Source organism: Vombatus ursinus, unplaced genomic scaffold (assembly GCF_900497805.2).
Source record: "Vombatus ursinus unplaced genomic scaffold, bare-nosed wombat genome assembly UNPS02003292.1, whole genome shotgun sequence".
NCBI classification, from domain to species: domain Eukaryota; kingdom Metazoa; phylum Chordata; class Mammalia; order Diprotodontia; family Vombatidae; genus Vombatus; species Vombatus ursinus.
In genome coordinates this window covers 2,269,325-2,287,483 of record NW_020943070.1, presented here as the reverse complement: position 1 = coordinate 2,287,483, position 18,159 = coordinate 2,269,325, and the positions used below count along the sequence as shown (strand labels likewise).

Sequence of the window (18,159 nt, the reverse complement as noted above, 5' to 3'; positions counted from 1 at the left end):
ACACACACACACACACACACACACACACACACACACACACACACACAGAGTATCCAGGGTGTGATTGATTGTATTTTTGATTGTCTAGATTTAAGAAAGTGATGAAAAAAAACATTAATATTACAGATGAAACTTAAAAGTGTAGTGCGCTCTCTCTCTCTCTCTCTCTCCCTCTCTCTCTCTCTCTCTCTCTCCCCCTCTCTTTCTCTCTCTCTCTCCCTCTCTCTCCCTCTCTCCCTCTCTCTCTCTCTCTGTCTCTGTCTCTTTCTCTCTCCCTCTCCCCCTCTCTCTCTCATACACATATACACACAAACACAGAGCCGGTTGTTAAACGTTTACCAGCACACCTCTGCAGACAAGCACCTGTGAACGCACTGTGAAGACGGCACAGGGATGAGAAGCTTATGGATTTAGAGCTGGAAGGCACCTCAGAGGTCATCAGGTCCTCATTTACTTTATAGAAAAAGAAACTGAGGCCCCCAACGGAAAGTGACTTGGTCAAAGGAGCCTCGATGCCCCTCCCTGCCCCACAGTCTCCCAGTCGGAGGTCAGACTCACTGAGGTTGGAGAGGATGGGACTTGAAACTGGCCCATGCCAGGCTCAGCTGAAGGAACTAGGGCTGGTTAGCCTGGAGATGAGAAGGCTTGGGGAAAAGCATGAGAGTTGGGACTATAAATACTGGAAGGGCCCTCGTTTGGAAGAGGGGCCGGGATTGTTCTCCTTGGCCCCGGAGGACAGAGCTAGGATCGTGGTGGGAAGTTGCAAAGAGGCAGATTTGGGCCCAATAGAATTAAGAACTTCCTAATAATTAGACCTGTCCAAAAGAGGAAATGGACTGCTGTGTGATGGTGATGATGATGATGATGGTGATGGTGATGGTGATGGTGATGGTAATCATCATCATCATCATCATCATCTTCAAGTGCCTGAAATCAGAAGAGGGATTAGCTTTTCTCTGCTTGGACCCTGAGGACAAAACCAGGAGAAAAGGTTGCTATTGATCATTGTTCAAAGAGGACCATACCATCAGGGAGGTGATGCTATGACTTGCAAATGAATTGGTTTGAGTGAGGGAGGGCTGTGCAGGATCACCAGCCTCACTTTCTCCTCTGGAGCTATCTGGGTCCGGTGGCTAGATGTGAATCAGGATGACTGGAGATGGCCCGGGATGCAGTGGGGGACCTTGGCCTTTTCAAGCTGAAGTCTTTAACAGGTCTATTTGACTGAGGCAGTGCCCATTCAGTGATTATTAAGCCTTTATTAAGGAGAAAAAGTAGAAGCTGCAGAGAGGCCCATTTTGGCTCAGTATAAAAGGAGCTGTCCAGCAATTGTATCGGCTGCCTTAACCTCTACCAGCCTTAGTCTCCTCATTTGTAAAATGGAGATAAGGATAGCACTGACCTCACAAAGCTATCTTAAGAATCAAATGATATAACGTGAAAAGCACATTGCAAACCATGAAGGTCTATATGAATGTTAGCTCTAATTATAATGAATTGTTATCAGCCACTAAGAGGCAGCAGTGGTGTACAGTTTAATTCAGCTTAAGGAGCTAAATTAAGGTACCTACTATGTGCCAGGTGCTGTACTAAGTCCAAGGGACAAAAAAGGAAAGCAAAAATATAGTCCCAGCCTTCAAGAAGTTTGCTTGCTATTAATGTTGATAAAACATTTACACAAATAAATAATTAAAATGTAATCAGAGGAAGGTAAGAGTACTAACAACTAGGAGGGAGAGGAAAGACTTCCTATAGTAGGAGGTGGCCCCTGAGCAGACCCTCAAAGCTTCTAAATATTTTAAGATGTGGACATGAGGAGGGAGTACGTTCCAGGCACAAGGTACAACCTGTGCAAAAGCAGGGAGGTGGGAGATGGGATGTCAAGTTAGTGGAGCAGTTTCACTGGAAGGTAGAGTGTGTGATAGAGAAGGAGGTGGCAAACCATGCCAGTATCGTTGCCAAGAAAACCCCAAAGAGTCAGACACTACTGAAATGACTGAACAACAAAATAGTGTGTGGAAGGGAATGGATAGGCTTGAATCGGACCATCAATAGTATTAATTACCATCTTAGAGGCAATAGAGAACCCCATACTTTATGAGCAGGGAGTGGCCTGTGAAGCTAGCTATGTATGGGATGGATTGGAGAGAGGAGGGACTGGAGGCAGGGAGACCAAGGAGGACGTGATTCAACCATCGAGGTGAGAGGTGATGAGGCCCTGGACTAGGATGGTGGCTGTGCCAGTGGAGAGGAGGGGACGGTTGTGAGAGACACTGGGAAGGTAGGAGCCACGACCCAGGAAAACCCATTGGATGTAGGAGAAGAAGGAAGAGCCAAGCATGACTCCTGAGGCTTCAGTCCCAGATGACTCAAAGAATGGCTGTACCCTCAACAGAAACAGAGAAGTTTGGAGAAGGGGCAGGTTGATGGGAAAAGCTCTGAGCTAGTTTTTAACAGGTTGGGTTAGGGAGTTTGCTGTTGTTCAGTCGTTTCAGTCTTATCTAACTCATTTATTTATTTATATTTTAATTTTTATTTATTTATTTGGCTAGGCAGTGGGGTTAAGTGACCTGCCCAAAGTCACACAGCTAGTAAGTGTTATGTGTCTGAGGCCAGATTTGAACTCAGGTCCTCCTGAATCTAGGGCTGGTGCTCTATCCACTGTGCCACCTAGCTGCCCCCATATCTAACTCTTCATGTCCCTGTTTGCGGTTTTTTCTTGGCAAAGATACTGGAGTGGTTTGCTATTTCCTTCTCCAGCTCATTTTACAGATGAGGAAACTGAGGCAAACAAGGTGAAGTGACTTTCCCAGGGTCAAATAGTGTCTGAGGCTGGATTTGAACTCATGAAGATGAGTCTTCTTGGCTCCAGGCCTGGCACTCTATCCACTACAGCACCACCTAGCTGCACTAGGGTTTGAGAGACCTATGGCCTATATAGGCAGAGATGCCCGGCAGGCAGGAGACTGGGGAGAAGGGTTTTGGTCTGAGTTTCACAAGATCTAGATTCTAGGCTCTGCTCAGACATTCCTGTCACCTGCCATCTCTGGGCCTCAGTTTCCTCATCTTCAATGGGGATAATAATCTGCACACTACCCCACTTTACAGAGTTGTGAGGAAAGCCTTTTGTCACAATAAAGCACTACAGAAATGTGAATTCTTATCAGAGTCACCATCTTTATTAACATGATCCCATTTGTCTTGGATTAGTTGGGAGCAAACAGGGTCCTGGGAGGGTGGAGTCCAGGAGGGAGTGGGGCAGGCATCTGGGGAGGAGGGAGCTCCAGCATTTGTCAGGCCAGCTGTTGACATCTCTGGGTCATCCACGTGCCTTGTTGGTGGCTCTCTGCAGTGTGATTGCTCATTGCATTGAACAGAACTCCTAAGTCTTTCAGAGTCATGTTTGTAGAAACTTTTCCTGCTTCTGCTCATTTCACTCTGCATCAGTTCATACAAATCTTCCCATATTTCTCTGCCACCATCCCTTTTGTTATTCCTTGTGAACAATATTCGCCTTCCATGATTTGTTTCATTGTTACCCAATAGACGAGCGACTCATGTTGCTTCGTGTTTTTTGACACACGAAAGAGAGCAGCAGGACTTGAACCCAGGTCTTTTTGGCTCTCAGGCCAGTTCCTTATCTGTGTTGATTCTCATGTGCTTTAAAGGCATCCCCCTTCCCCACCCATGTCTCTAAGAGGTTGACTCCCCTTGGCCTTATAGATCATAGGATTTGGCTCTAGAAGGGACCCTCGGAGTATCTATTCAAATCCCCTTGTTGTACACATGGGGAAATTGAGGCTCCGAATTGGGGAGTGATAAGCAGCAGGTGGCAGAACCATGATTTCAACCCAGCAAGGGTTCAAAAGGGTTTGAAAGGGTCTCAGGAAACTGGATGAGTAGAACTCCTGTAGATAAAGTCATCATTCCAGCCCCACCACAGCCAAGCTCTCATCCAGATTTCCTCAACCTTCAGGACCCTGCTTCAGGCCCACTTCTTCCAGGAAGCCACCTCTGACCACCAGTCCCCAGTCATCTTTCTCTCATACTCAGAACTCCTCAGCACTGACTGTCTGTCCCACTCACTAGGCCCTGGGGGCATCGACTGCTTGCTTGGTGTGAACTGTGAGCTAATTAAAAAGAACGTTTTTACACGAGTGTGTCCTGTCTTCCCTTCCCCATCGACGACACGAGGAAATGGGGCCACATCTTGTGCTTTTGGCTTCTGCCTCCCTATCCTAAATGCCTAGGGCAGGGGTAGGCAAAAAAATACTCTCACTGAAAAACGTGGGGTCAAAATTCCAGGTAGGGCACATTCCAATGCGTGTTATCAGGCAGGTGCAGGAAGGGGAAGTTGAGGAAAGAGCAGCCACCTTTTGAGAACTTCCTTTGAAGGGAGGACCTTCCAGGTGGCCTCAGCGGCGGGGGGGGGGGGGGCTGTTCTGAGAAACTTGCAGAAACCCAGGGACCAGCCTTCATCCATTTCTCTTTTCCCACCACCCTCTCTCAGCAGCCTGGCCTTCTGCTTTTCCTTTGGGTTTTTCTGTTTGTTGTTCTGGTGCCACCAACATTGCCAGTTCTGCTTATTAGGCCCCAGGAGGGGCCTTCTCTGAGTGTTCTCTTGGAGGTTCTGTGTCTCTTGGAAACCTCCCAGATGTGACACTTCTTCCTTCTTGCTCCAAGATTGCATTAGTTCAAATTGCTCTCAGGGCTGTGAGGAAATCTCATCTCTCCCTTGAATGTACAAGTCCTAGAGCGCCAGTCAGTTGTCAGGCCTCTATTCCATGTAAGTAGGTTGGGTAGGAGCTGGCAGAATTGTACACAATGTCTTCTCAGCTTCTTGGGGGTTGATTCTGCTCTTTGCTCTGATCAGTGGGTGATCTGACCATCCAAAGACAGTGGATGATTCTGAAAAGACGCCCATGCTGGTAATGAGAGAGAGAGAGGAGGGGAACACAAAGGGAATGGGGGAAAGGATGAAAAGGAAAAAGAGGAAAACAGAAGAGAAAGAATGAGGCAGAGGACAGAGAAAGGGCAAGAGGAAAGGAGAAGAGAGAGAAGAGGAAAGGGAGACAGAGACTGACAGAAAAAAGAGAGAGACAGAGGGAGAGACAGAGAGGAGAGAAAAAGAGAGGAGAGAAAAGAGGGAGAGGAGAGAGAGAGAGAGAGAGGGAGAGAGAGAGGTAGAGAGAGAGAGAGAGAGAGAGAGAGAGAGAGAGAGAGAGAGAGAAGGGAGGGGAGAAAGGAGGTAGGAGGGGGGGTAAGAAGGAGAAAGTTCATTTGTAATTAGAATGTTTGAACTTCAGAGAAGTTAATTAATAATGAAACTAGTGTCTGCCTGCTGCAGATTCTGCAAAGGGCTTTGGCAGCTTTCACAATTAATCACTGGCTTGTGACTCGTTGGGGAGGAGGGAAGAGGCTGAACGGGAAGGGACAAAGTGAAGGAGTGGGAGATTGTGGGGGGTGGGTGGGAGTTAATCCGAGAAGCCAGGAGGAAGTCGGAAGGTGCAGGAGAGGAGAGCCTGGAAATGGGGCAGCAGGAGGCTGTGGATCCTGGGTGACCAAGGCCCACCATGGCTGGGGGTAGGAACAGGAGGTTCAAGGACCCCCCTCAGGAAACTCCAGATAATGGGACCTTTTAAAACACAAGGGGAGGATTTATTCTCAGGCGGTGTCATCAGATCCCAAGCTGCTGAACGATGAGGCCTGAGAGGGGCCTGCAAGATCACCTTTCCCAGCTCAATTGACTTTACTTGCCCCAACCTGTGTTTCTGCCAAATGAGTCCTGCTGGTTGTTGGTGAGCTCAGCCTGCAATCTCCCACCTGTGTGCCTTCCCATGGGTTGCTGACAGCACCTGGACTGTGCTCTTGGACCTCCTTCAGCCCTTAGAACCCCGAGCTTCCCGAAGAGCCAAGTTCCAATGCCACCTCCTACAGGAAGCCCTTCCTGACCCTCTAGTTGCTGGTGCATTTTCCCTTCTTAAATTAGCTTATATGTTCTTGTGGTGACACATTATACTCTCTGGGAGAGTAGAAATGGGCTCTATTTTGTCTGCATTCCCAGTGTATAGCATGGTTCCTTGTATTTTTATCTTCCTTTCCTCCCTCGCTTCCTTCTTTTCCTCTTTTCCTCCTTCCTTCCTTTCCTCCTCCCTCCCTCCCTTCCTCCCTCCCTTCCTTCCTCCTTCCCTCTTTTCCTCATTCCTTCCTTTCCTCCTTTCCTCCTTCCTCCCTCCCTCCTTCCTTAGCTCTAGCTGTGAACTTCAGAAACTTGGGCTCAAGTCCAAGCTCTGCAACTAACCAGCAGTGTGACCTTGAGCAAGTCCCTTTCTCTCTTTGGGCCTCAGATTCCTCCTCTGTACAGTGGGGTTAATACTACTTGTACCACCAAACTCAGGGAAGTGTTTCGCAGACCTTACAATGGGCAGCTGTTATTAGGATGTGTATCAAAGATGGGGAGAGGGACAGAGGCTGGCCTGGTTCCTCCCAAATGAGTAAACTCTCTTTGCCAATGAAGACTGGCACCTTCTTTACAACTTATAGCGAGTCATCTGGGGCACTGAAAACTGCTGTGACTTGCCCAGGGTCGTGCAAACAGCCAGGGGCAGAGGCTGAGACATGAGCCTGAGTCTATCAGGCTGCCGTGGCGCTCTGTTGTACATGAAGGACTTTGGAAGTATGAGTGACAGAAAGGAGACGTACTCCCTCCTCCCAATATCCTCTGATGATGGTAATCAGGGTGAAAGCAGAAATCACTGGGTGTGGGCTGGCATGGGAAATCAGACTTGAACAGGAGTCAGAAGGCCTGAGTTACCATCCCAGTTCTGCCACTGGCTTACCTTGTGACCTTGGGTAAGCGATTTCTCCTCTCTGAGCCTCAGTTTCCCAATCGGTGAAATGGAGTGAGGGGTCCTAGATGCTCTCTAAGATGCATTCCATCTCTGAACTGAGAACAAATGAGAACAAATAAGCGTGAGACAGTCCTGGGTTGAGGTTCTGAGATCTTTCTAGAAACCTTGAAGTCAGGTGTGACATTCCCCCAGAGAACAGAGAAACCAGCAACTCTGGAGTTGAAAGGTGCTCTCAAAGTCATCCCAGGCCATCCTTCCAACCTAGTGAAGGAATCCTTCCCACGAGGCATCCCTGACCGGTGAGGCATCCAGCTGCATACTGAAGGCCTGCCTCAGTTTCCTCCTCTGCAGAACGAGGGCATTGGACTTTGGTGGTCTCTGCCCCCCCCCCCCCCAGTTCTGACGCTCACTGTCTTAAGCCCCTTCCCAGCTCTAAATCCTAAGTGTCTGAGGGCTTCCTCCCTGCCTGGCAGTCAGACCCATTCTTATGGACAGCATGTGGTGCTGAGATATTGCAACTGCGTCATCCCCAGAGCTCTGAATCCTGGAATGTCAGAGTTGGGAGAACAGAGAATGTCAGAGCAGGCAGGAACCTTAAGCTACAGACCAGAGAATGGCAGAGCTGATTAGAGCCTTAGAAATGAGAATGTCAGAGAGTAGAGCATGTCACCGTGGGAATTGAGTGGGCAAGTCTGGGGGTCCCAGGAGACAGGAGGGCTGGGACATTATCTTTGGAGTTAGAGTTTTTGTTGTTGTTCAGTCATGTCTGATTCTTTGTGACCCCATTTGAGGATTTCTTGGCAGAGATACTGGAGTAGTTTGCCATTTTCTTCTCTAGCTCATTTTGTAGATGAGGAAACTGAGGCAAACAGGTTAAGTGACTTGCCCAGGGTCTTGTTCGGATATGTCCAATTCTTCTTCATGACCCCATCTGGGGTTTTCTTGGCAAAGATACTAGAATGGTTTGCCATTTCCTTTTCCAGCTCATTTTACAGATGAGGAAACTGAGGCAAAAAGGCTAAGTGACTTGCCCGGGGTCATACAGCTACTGTCTGAGGCTGGATTTAAACTCAGGAAGATGAGTCTTCCTGACTCCAGGCCCTGCGCTCTACCCACCATGCCACCTAGCTCGAGGGCCTGTGTTCAAATCCCCCCTCAGGTGTTTGCTAGCTGTTTGGCCCCAAGCAAGTGATTTAGCATCTCTAACCCTCAGTAACTTTGTGCCTCAGTTTCCTCATCTGTAAAAGGATAGGTTCGGACTCCCTGGCCCTGATTCTACTTTTCCATATGGGTTTCCTTGTCTTAGAGCTGTCTAGGGGCCTGGCATCCAGGGGAATGGGTCTGACTTGGCTGAGACATTGCCCCCCTGGCCTTGCGTGTGCCGTCTCTCCTCTCCCTTTTGGACTCTCGTGCATCCTTTAAAGCCCAGCTCCGTTGCTGCCTTCTCCAGGAAGCCTTCCCTGATTTCTTCGATTAATACCAGCCTCCCTCAACTTCTCCATGGTGCTTGTTATAATTATCTATGTAATCATCTGCCTTGATCTCATTTCCCACCATGAGGCTAGGTCTTAGCTAAACTGCCCTTCTCTCCTGGCAGGAGCAACGGTGCCCTGCACACAGTAGGTGCTTAATCAATGCTTGTTGTGGTCTCCATGGAATATATGTATATGAATATGTGTTTAACTTTTGTCCCTGTGTCCCTAGTGCTTACCACACTGCCTGACACACAGTAGGTGCTTAATAAATGATTGTGGACTAATTTAATTGAATTGGCCTCCATTTGGGGCAAATCCTTAGCTGACTTTTTGGGTAGAGGGAAGGCTTCTTTGGCCAATCGCTGGTAGCAATAGCTGTCCCGCCTCAGCTAACCCATGGTCCTCTCACCCCGCAGGATGGAATCCAGCCCAGTCCAATCCAGTCCAGGGAAGGCTTTTGGCAAAGTTAAGGCACTAGTCTTCCCTGCGTCATAAAAGCAAATGTTTATACCGTGTTTAATTAGCTCCTGGCTGTGGAATACTGAAGCGGATAGTGTCCAGCATTGGAGGGGAGGGGGGAGTTAGTGCTTATGGGAAAACAGAGAAAGAGAGTTAGCGCCTGAGGCTGGCAGGTACAGGACTGCAGGAGACAGACTTGGAGGGAGCTCAGGGCCAGCCACTGCTCCCGTCCTCCCACACACGCACTCGGTGCTCATTACCCAGCAAGGCAGGCCAGGCTCATTCTCCTTGGCCCTCATTCATCCCCGCCCCTGTAGCCCTGGGCTGGCGATTAGTGGGCACTGGCCTGTGGTGCCTTTGAGCTGCTTTTGACTTTGGTGATGCTTTCAAACCAGGCAGAAAAAGAGAAATGAGGGTGGGGTGGGGAGGCTAGAGTCAAGAGGCCCAGAGACAGAGGAAAACGAAAGGATGGAGGGAGACTGAGGCAGGGAGGAAGTGAGACAGAGATCAATGCAGAGGGATGCAGAGACTGAGGTGGAGAGAGAGAGAGAGAGAGAGAGAGAGAGAGAGAGAGAGAGAGAGAGAGAGAAATACAGAAATACAGAAATACAGAGATACCGACAAGGAGAGTGAGATAGAGACAAAGAGAGTCCCAGGGAAAGATCCAAAGATAACCAGAGAGATAGGGAGACAAAAAGAGGCCCAGAGAAAGGTAGAGTGACCCGGAGAGAGGCACCGACACAGGGCATCTAGTCCAAACCCCACAGTTTATAGATTCTCCTATGTAAACTGAGGCCCAGAGAAGGAGAAATGGCTTGCCTAAAGTCACACAGTTGGGATTAGAATTCAGGTCCTGAGACTACACATTCTGCACAGCTCAGTCGCCAAATAGAGACCATCAGAGAGTCAGGAAGACCCTTGGAGGTGATCTAGCCCCACCCCCCTCATTTTACAAAGGGGGAAAATGAGATCCAGGGAAGAGAGTGGTGGTTTGCTCAATATCTGAAGACAGTGATCATATCCCAGTGATTACAGAGACTTACTGACATCTCCTTTTCATTCCCATTACCTTCTTTAGACCTCAATCACTCCCATGAGGTGGGCATTATTCATTGTCAACATTTATCGGCATCATTGCCACCATTTTTGGTTTTTTTTTTAAGTGAGGCAGTCGGGGTTAAGTGACTTGCCCAAGGTCACACAACTAGTGTCAAGTGTCTGAGGCTGAATTTGAACTAAGGTCTTCCTGACTCTATTCACTGTACCACCTAGCTGCCCCAGCCACCATTTTTTAGATAAGAAACCAGAGCTCAGAGGAATGAAGGTGACTTGGCCAAGATCATACAACATGGTAGATCCAGGATTTTAGAGCCAGGCCTTTTCTCCCCCGAGGCCAGAGCTGTCGTCATTCTGTCCCAATGCCTTCCTAGCTGTGCATGAAGTGGCCTCCATATCTTAGGCTCATGCAGTAACAGAGTTGGAAGGGACCTAGAGGCAGGAGGCAAGACAGAATTCAGTCAGCGACCTGGAATCCAGGTCTGCCCCTCTGGAACCATTCACTCCTCTTGTCCGCCTCACTGAATCCGATGGTCCTGGTGGGGTCTGACCAGGATTGCGTCTTTGCTGCCTCTGCCCTCGCAGAGCAGGGTGAGGCATGGAGGATTCCTGGGCCCTGCAGCAGTCAGGGACCCACCGAGAGCACTCGGGCTGCAGAGGGCCGTAATGGAGGGCTCTCTCGTGCAGGGCTTATCTACGGTACAGGTGGGGAGGTAGCTGACTAACGCAGGCAGGAGTCAGTGGAGGAGCCCAAAGCCCAGATGCCCTGAAAGCCAAGTGCCTCTCCCACGTGCCCCAGGCCAAGGACATGTCTATGGAGGAAGATGGATGGAATTCACTGGCACTGTGGGCCTCTAAAATGTGTGCCTAGGGACGAGCCCTGCGGCGTTCGCTCCACTCAGTGCAGCGGGAAGAGCCAGAGGCCCGGCTTCAAGTCCCACCATTATACATTGAGAAGAGCCCTAGAGTCAGAGGTCTTGGGTTCAAATCCTGTCTCCATGATAGTGTGGTCTTGGGCCTTTGCCTCTCTGGGCTTTAGCTTCCTTATCTGTAAAATGAGGGGATTGGGCTAGTTAGCCTTGAAGGTCCTTTCTGTCTTGAAATCTATGGTCCTACTTACTACTGTGGGAAGCTAGGTGGCTCAGTGGACAGAGTCTCAGGCCTGGAGTCAGGAAGACTTGAGTTCCAATCTGACCTCACACTCTTAATAGTTGTATGGCCCTAGGCAGGTCACTTCACCCTATTTGCCTCAGTTTCCTCATCTGTAAAATGAGCTGGAGGAGAATATGGCAAACCACTCTGGGATCTTTGCCAAGAAAAGCCCAGATGCGGTCACAGAGAGTCAGATGCAGTTGAAACGACTGAACAGCAGTACTTAGTTCTCTATCGCTTGGGGCAAGTCTTTTGCCCTCTCTGGTCTTCCTTTTTCCCCATTTGTAAAAGGAGGAGTTGGAACTAGGTGATCTCGAAGGCCCATCTGTCCTTTAGAGCCCAAGATCCCCTGAATTAAAAAGCCTTTTCCATTGCTATTTTCTCCTTATTAGGTATGTGAGATGTTTTCATACAATCATTTATAATTTGTGGTTCTTTTGAAAAGCATTCATATCCTTTGACAATTTCTGTATTAGAGCATGACTCCATGTCACATGTATTTATATCAACTCCCTGCATTTCTTGAATATCAGTGTTATATCTGTGAGATTTGATGCAAAGGGTTTTTTTCTCCAACATTTTTTTGATTCTATCTGCTTTGATTCTGTTCTGGGAAAGGCCTTTAATTATGTCTAATTAAAACTGTCTCCCTTGTCTTTTAGGATCAACTTTATCCCTTATTTTTCATCATTTTGAGTAGGTCATGTTTTTGTTCTGTAATTTTTGTGATAAAACTTTTTATTTTTAGGTCATGTCGCCATGTGGAGCTCATTTTAGTAAGTGCTGTAAGATACTTGTCTAAACCAAATTTCTGCCTGACTGTTTTCCACTTTCAATGGTCCTAATCCCAGGGATGGGGGCTAAAGAAGTATTTAGACTGGGTAGGAGGGCTCCTAAGCCCCGGGCATGGGGGAGAGGACTCTGTAATGTCCAAGGGTCCGTTCCAACTATGTCTTCCTTGACGTTGCGCCCTCTGCACGTGGTTTGAGTGTGTCAGCATGCTGGTGATTCTTCTCAACTGTGTCACCCTGGGCATGTACCAGCCATGTGACGACATGGACTGTCTGTCTGACCGCTGCAAGATCCTGCAGGTAAAGTTGACCTCCCAGGCTTGCTTGATCACTGGATGCTGGGCCACAGAACCAGGGCATGGCGCGGGTGTCCCACCTACACAGGGCAACAGGACTTTATCGGGGGAGGGGAGGCTAGGGTGGGAGATAAGCCCACTTCCTCATCACTCACTTATATTTAAAGAGCTCTAAGCCTGTGCTTAAGGGCAGCTTGGTGGCCCAGTGGCCTGGAGTCAGGAAGACCTGAGTTCAAATTTGACCTTAGACACTTACAAACTGGGTGACCCTGGGCAGGTCACTGAACCCTGTTTGCCTCAGTTTCCTCATCTGTAAAATGAGCTGGAGAAGGAAATGGGAAACCACCCCGGATGGGGTCATGAAGAGTTGGATGTGACTGAAAACGACTGAACAGCAACACTCCTGTGCTAGGCGGGAGGTCAGAAGGAGGGGACAGATTAAGGGATTAAGAAAACCTGTCTCCTTTCTAGCAGTAAACAAACTGTTCAATTCAATTCAATAGTTATTAAGCACCTACTGTGCGCATAGACCTGCACTGGGTACTGGAATGATATGACAGGTAATGGGACCTTAGATCTGGAGCTGCAAGGGACTTCAGAGGTGATCTTCTCACTTTACAGTTGGAGAAACTAAGACCCAGGACAGTTAAGTGACTTGTCCAAGGTCACATAGGCAGGATCATAGGATCAGAGACTTGATCTGTAAGGGGCTAGATGTAGAGGCCACCCAATTTGACTGCCTCATCCCCAAGCACTTCAGGAGCCTGGGGTTCTTACTGGGGATATACAAAGATGAGGAGTGACCTGCTCCCTGCCCTCAAGGAAGTTACAGTCTTGTAGCTGGGAATGCAGGACCCTGTGAGCCTGGCACGGTGCGCAGGCCTGAGGAGCACAGTGCCGGGGCCCAGGATGGGCAGGGAATAGGGGCAGGGGATGTTCTGGCATGAGGCAGAAGCATGGACCCCAGGCAGACTGACCTCAGCCCTGCAGAATCCTGGAGTTAGTGATTGCTGCCTTTCCCCCGAGAGTGAGGAAAGCACAGGCCGGGAGCCTAAGCAGGCAGAGGGCTGCTGTGGTTGGCCCTGGTTCCTCCCGGGGCTTCCCACCCTGCTCCACTCTCCATCTTCTGGGCTGGGGCTGCTCTGACCTTCACTCACGCCTCTCCCCTGATTGTCTCCTCCCTGTCACCCTTCACCCCTGCAGGTATTTGATGACTTCATCTTCATCTTCTTTGCCATGGAGATGGTGCTGAAGATGGTGGCCCTGGGGATTTTCGGAAGGAAGTGTTACCTGGGGGACACCTGGAATCGGCTGGATTTCTTCATTGTGATGGCTGGGTAGGTCTCGGGGCTACTGGTCCCTCTGCCTGGACAGAGATGGTGGCTGGGGCTGGGGGTTGGAAGGGGGAGGAAGGCCAGGCCGGGCCAGGGGGGCTTGTTGATTGAATAACTGATCCTTGCCCTTTTTTGGCAACTGTGGAATGATTAGAGACCAGTGAGGAACGTAAAGCTGAGGACATCTGCTTCTTGCCGTGTGGCTGTGTGGGGAGGGGGGAGCCTACTGAGCATTAGCTGGTTTCAAGAAAATAGGACTTTAGGTGAAACAGTGTTATAGGGGCAGTGAGTGCCGTAAAGATGCTATAAACAGATGATGAGCTGAGGGATGTAAGAGAGATTTGGCTACAAGGTCTCAACCGTCTTATTGTAAACTGACACTGTACGGGTCCTGTCACAAGGGCATTCATCAATCCTGTTCTGGTTGGATTCAAAGAATGCTTTGACTCCAGCCCAGGTACATGGTAGGGAGGAAAGGGTAGACGGCATTCTTGTGAAAAAGAGATGGGAGATGGGGCGGCTAGGTGGTGCAGTGGCTAGAGCAACGACCCTGGAGTCGGGAAGACCTGAGTTCAAATTTGGCCTTAGACACTTGCTAGCTGTGTGACCCTGGGCAAGTCACTTAACCCCTGTTGCTGAGAGAGAGGGAGGGAGGGAGGGAGAGAGAGAGAGAGAGAGAGAGAGAGAGAGAGAGAGAGAGAGAGAGATGGGAGTCCCAGTGGACCCCAAGTTCCGTATGAGTCAGCAGTTTATTGATCATACAGACAGTCTGGCAAGTGAATTTGATCTTAGGCTGTATTAAAAAGAACAAGAGTCCGGAAGGATGGAGCTGAGAGTGCTGTCCTTCTCTTTCCTTGTCGTCCCACATCTTGAGTATTTGAGTCCATTCAGAATAATACGTTTTAGGAAGAACACCGATAGACTGACGAGTGTATAGAGGCAGGAGACTGGAAGCTACGCCACTGACATTCCGTTTGAAGGCTCAGCGAGGATCCAAGCTGTCTTCAGGCCCTTGAAGGGTGGTCACAAGGAGATGTTAGCCTTGTTCTTCTTAGGCCCAGAAGGCAGAACCAGGTATTGGGCAAAGCTTCCTGACACTCAGAGCTGTCCCAGAGTCAATGGACTGTCTCGTTAGGTGGTGAGCTCTTTGTCACTGGAGGTATTCAAATATTTGTCAGAGATTTCATGGAGGAGATCCCAGTTCAGATTCTGGTTCTATAAGATGATCATGGGGTCCTAGATCCTGATCTGGGACAGACCTCAGAAGCCTTCTAGTACTTTTTATAGATGAGGAAACTGATGCCCAGAAAGGGAAAGTGATTTGCCTAAGATCACACAGGTAGTTGTAAGTGGCAGAGTAAGGAAGGGTGGTATTTGAAGTCCCTCCCCACTCAGACATTCTGCTAGTGAAATCTAGAAGGTTTCTAGATTTGTTGTTTGATTCATTCTAGATGAGAAGCTACTTGCATTAGTCCAAAAGGGTTTGGAGTCAGGAGACTTGAATTAAAATCCTGCCACTTTAATGTCTGTGTGACCTTGGGCTAATCACTTACCTTCTCTCTCAGTCTCTGTTTGGTAATAATCGAACTTGCGCCCTCTTTTCCAAAGGACAATTGTAAGGGAAGTACATATACCATAAACCAGGGGTGGAGAACTGTTCTGTGAAGTTTGGATTCAGTCAGAGGGCCACACTTGAGGACCTAGAGGGCTGCATGTGGCCTCAAGGCCCCAGGTTCCCCACCCCTGCTAAACCTTAAAGGGTTATAGAAATATGACTTCTTATCATCTGGTAACAGCCAGAGCGCTATCTTTCTCTGCCTCCTGTGGACTCACAGAATGTCTGTCACAGCTGGGAAGGACCCCCTGAGATAATCCAGTCCAACACGAGGACGATTATTTAACTAAAGTCCAGAGGAGGGGACTTGTTCAAAGTCACGCAGTAAGTGAAGCAGCTGGTTCTAAGGCGAGTGTTTTTTTTGACAGCGGGTCTGTGCAGGTGCATACAGGCATGCCAGTCAAAAGCTCCTTTGCAGCACTGTCATTGATCTAGCTTCTGAGGGGCACGAGGTATTCCATAGAAGTGAAACTTCACAATAACCAAAGCTTCCGATGAAGAAATATTGAAAGTTTCAACCATGTCTTATGGAAATCTTTTAAAAATGTTTATTCGCTTCCCTGCCTTAGTAGACAGATTATATGGAACATAGATTTTAACCTTTTCTTGATGATTCAGAGTCATCCCTCTGAATGTCCATAGTTATACTATAGACCTTAATATAATGACTCTTCCCGGGCTGTGGGAGCTGTTGACCAGCACAGCTGTATCTGAGTTATTGACCAGCACGGCTGTGTGGGTCTTTGTACATCCATTTATGGCCACAATGAATGGCTCCTGCCTGCTGGGCTTTTGTTGTTGTTGAGGTTTCTTCTGTCTCCTCCTTAGCCATCAGCTGCCAGTGCTTGCTGCCCTGGATAGGACTCTTTCAAACAGGCAGCCTCTCTCAGTGCCTTTAATCTAGAGTATTGTAAGTTAGGGGACTGGAGGTTGCTAGGGAAAACCAGAGAATTAAGAGTGTTACATTTTATGCATAATAGACTCTGCCCCTCTCCTATGGAGAAAAGTGCATGGGCTTTGTTATAGCTGTTTTCCTGATCACTCAGATCTTCCTTTTTTTTGCTTTTTTAACTAAAAAAAAAAACCCAAACACTCTTAGATGGGACCTTAAAAATAATGTAGTATAGTCCTGTCATTTTACATGAGGAAACTAGAGCTGAGAGCTAAAGTCAGCCAGCCAGCCAGCATGTTTTAAGTGCTTATTCTGTGCCAAGCATTGTGTTAAGTATTAGGGACATAAAGAAAGGTAAAACACAGTCCCTGCCTTCAGGGGGCTCATAGTCTAACGGGGGAGACAACAGGTATGTAATCAGGAGCACAGAAGAGATATGGAGAGTGGGTGGAAGGGAACCCCAGAAGGGAAGGCCATAGCTGGGGTGGGGGTGGGGCATGGAAGGCCTCCTGTAGAAGGTGGGGTTTGAACTGGGTCTTGAAGGAAGAGGGAGGGGGAACTAAGAGGTGGAGATGAGGCCCATTAGAAGGTGATATGGGCCTGATTTGAACCTATGTCCTGTAACATCGAACAACTTAGTGCTCCCCTCCCCCACCCCCACCATAACAGAGTCTGTTACATATTTAAATTACATTCCTCAAAGCAATACCCCTAGTGGTGCAGGGTACTGTGATGACAGAATTTTGCAGATGACGCTACTGAGATGCTGGGAAGGTAACTGACTTGTCTAGGGTCTCATAGCTAGTAGTGTCTAAGCTGGGTCCTGGACCCAAACTGTCTTCCAGTTCTAAGACCAGGATGCCCCTTTCCACTAGTTCAACCTCCCCATTTTACAGAGGAAAGTGGATATAACTTGCCCAAGAGATTGATCCAGGAAACTCCTTCTGTGAAGGCATTGAGAGTCTTAGATAACTGCCTAGAGCACAGAGAGGTTAAGCGATCTTCCCAGGGTCACACAGCACGCTCGCTGTCCATTACACCACATCGCTTACCCTTGACCAAGGCCTCATCAAAAAGCAGTGAGAGAACTCCTGGGGCAGGTCGTGGGTCTCCTCATTCCAGGTTTTAGCAGCTAGCCTCCCTAACTCAACCTGCCCCAAACAGAAAAGCTCTCTTTTCTCTCAACCCTCCGCTCTTCCCAGTTTATCGCTGCTGAGGATGCCACTATCCTTCCAGACTCCCAGCCTCAGTGCCCTTCCTCACTCCCCCCCCCCACCTCAAATCACTGGCCAGATTTCGTCCTTCTTGCCTTCACCCCATCTCTCCCATCTGCTCTCTTCTCTGGGTTGACACAGCCAACATCCAGCTTCCTTCTCCCTCTCCCGTGGCAGCAGCCTCCCAGCTGTCTTCCTGCCTCATCTTCCCCTCTCCTTTCCCTCCGCTGCTCAGCTGCCAGCGTGGATCTGCCCGCGGCACTCTCCTGCTCAGGCACCTCTGCTGTGTCCCCTCCTCCCTCTAGGATAAAGTGTCAACTCCATTTGGCTTATTAAGGCCTCTCTAGACTCATCGTGCATGACTGAGGCAGCTGGTGCCGCAGTACATAGAGCCCTGGGCCTGGGCTTAGGAGGCCCCAAGTTCAAATTCAGCCTCAGACACCTACTAGCTGTGTGGCTCTGATCAAGTCTCTTAATTTCTGTTTGCCTCAGTTTCCTCAGTGGTAAAATGGCACCTACCTGCACAGTTGTTGTGAGAATCAAATAAGATAATGTCTGTTTAACGGAAATGCTTGTCCGGTGTCTGGTACAGAGTAGGCTGTATATTTTTATTCCCTTTTCCTTCCCTCGTTCTCATTACTCCCCCTTCTGTACTCTGATCCCACTAAACTGGGCTTCATATATGAAGTCCTCATATTTGGTACTGCTTCCCAACTCTATGCCTTTGTCCTGGCTGGGCCCCATGCCTGGAACACCCTCCCTTTTCCCTTCCACTTCATAGAATCTTTCTTTTCCTTTGAAAAGCAGCTCATGTACCTATCTACCTATCTGTCTATCTACCTGTCTATTTATCTATCTATCTATCTGTCTGTCTGTATTTATCTGTCTGTTTGTCCATCCACCCACCCTCCCATCTTCCTGCGTAGCCATCCATCTATCCATCTGTCTATCTTTCTGTCTGTCTGTCTGTCCGTCTGTCCATCCATCCATCCATCCATCCATCCATCCATCCATCCATCCATCC

General features: G+C 48.7%; 1 protein-coding gene across 1 annotated transcript in view; it reads left to right on the top strand.

Moving 5' to 3' along the window:
- Positions 1-18,159, top strand: part of CACNA1I (calcium voltage-gated channel subunit alpha1 I) — a 220,582-nt gene that overhangs the window by 56,650 nt on the left and 145,773 nt on the right. Inside the window, 2 exon segments of the mRNA XM_027871198.1 lie at positions 11,973-12,084; positions 13,284-13,417. Coding sequence (XP_027726999.1) covers positions 11,973-12,084; positions 13,284-13,417 — 246 coding nt within the window.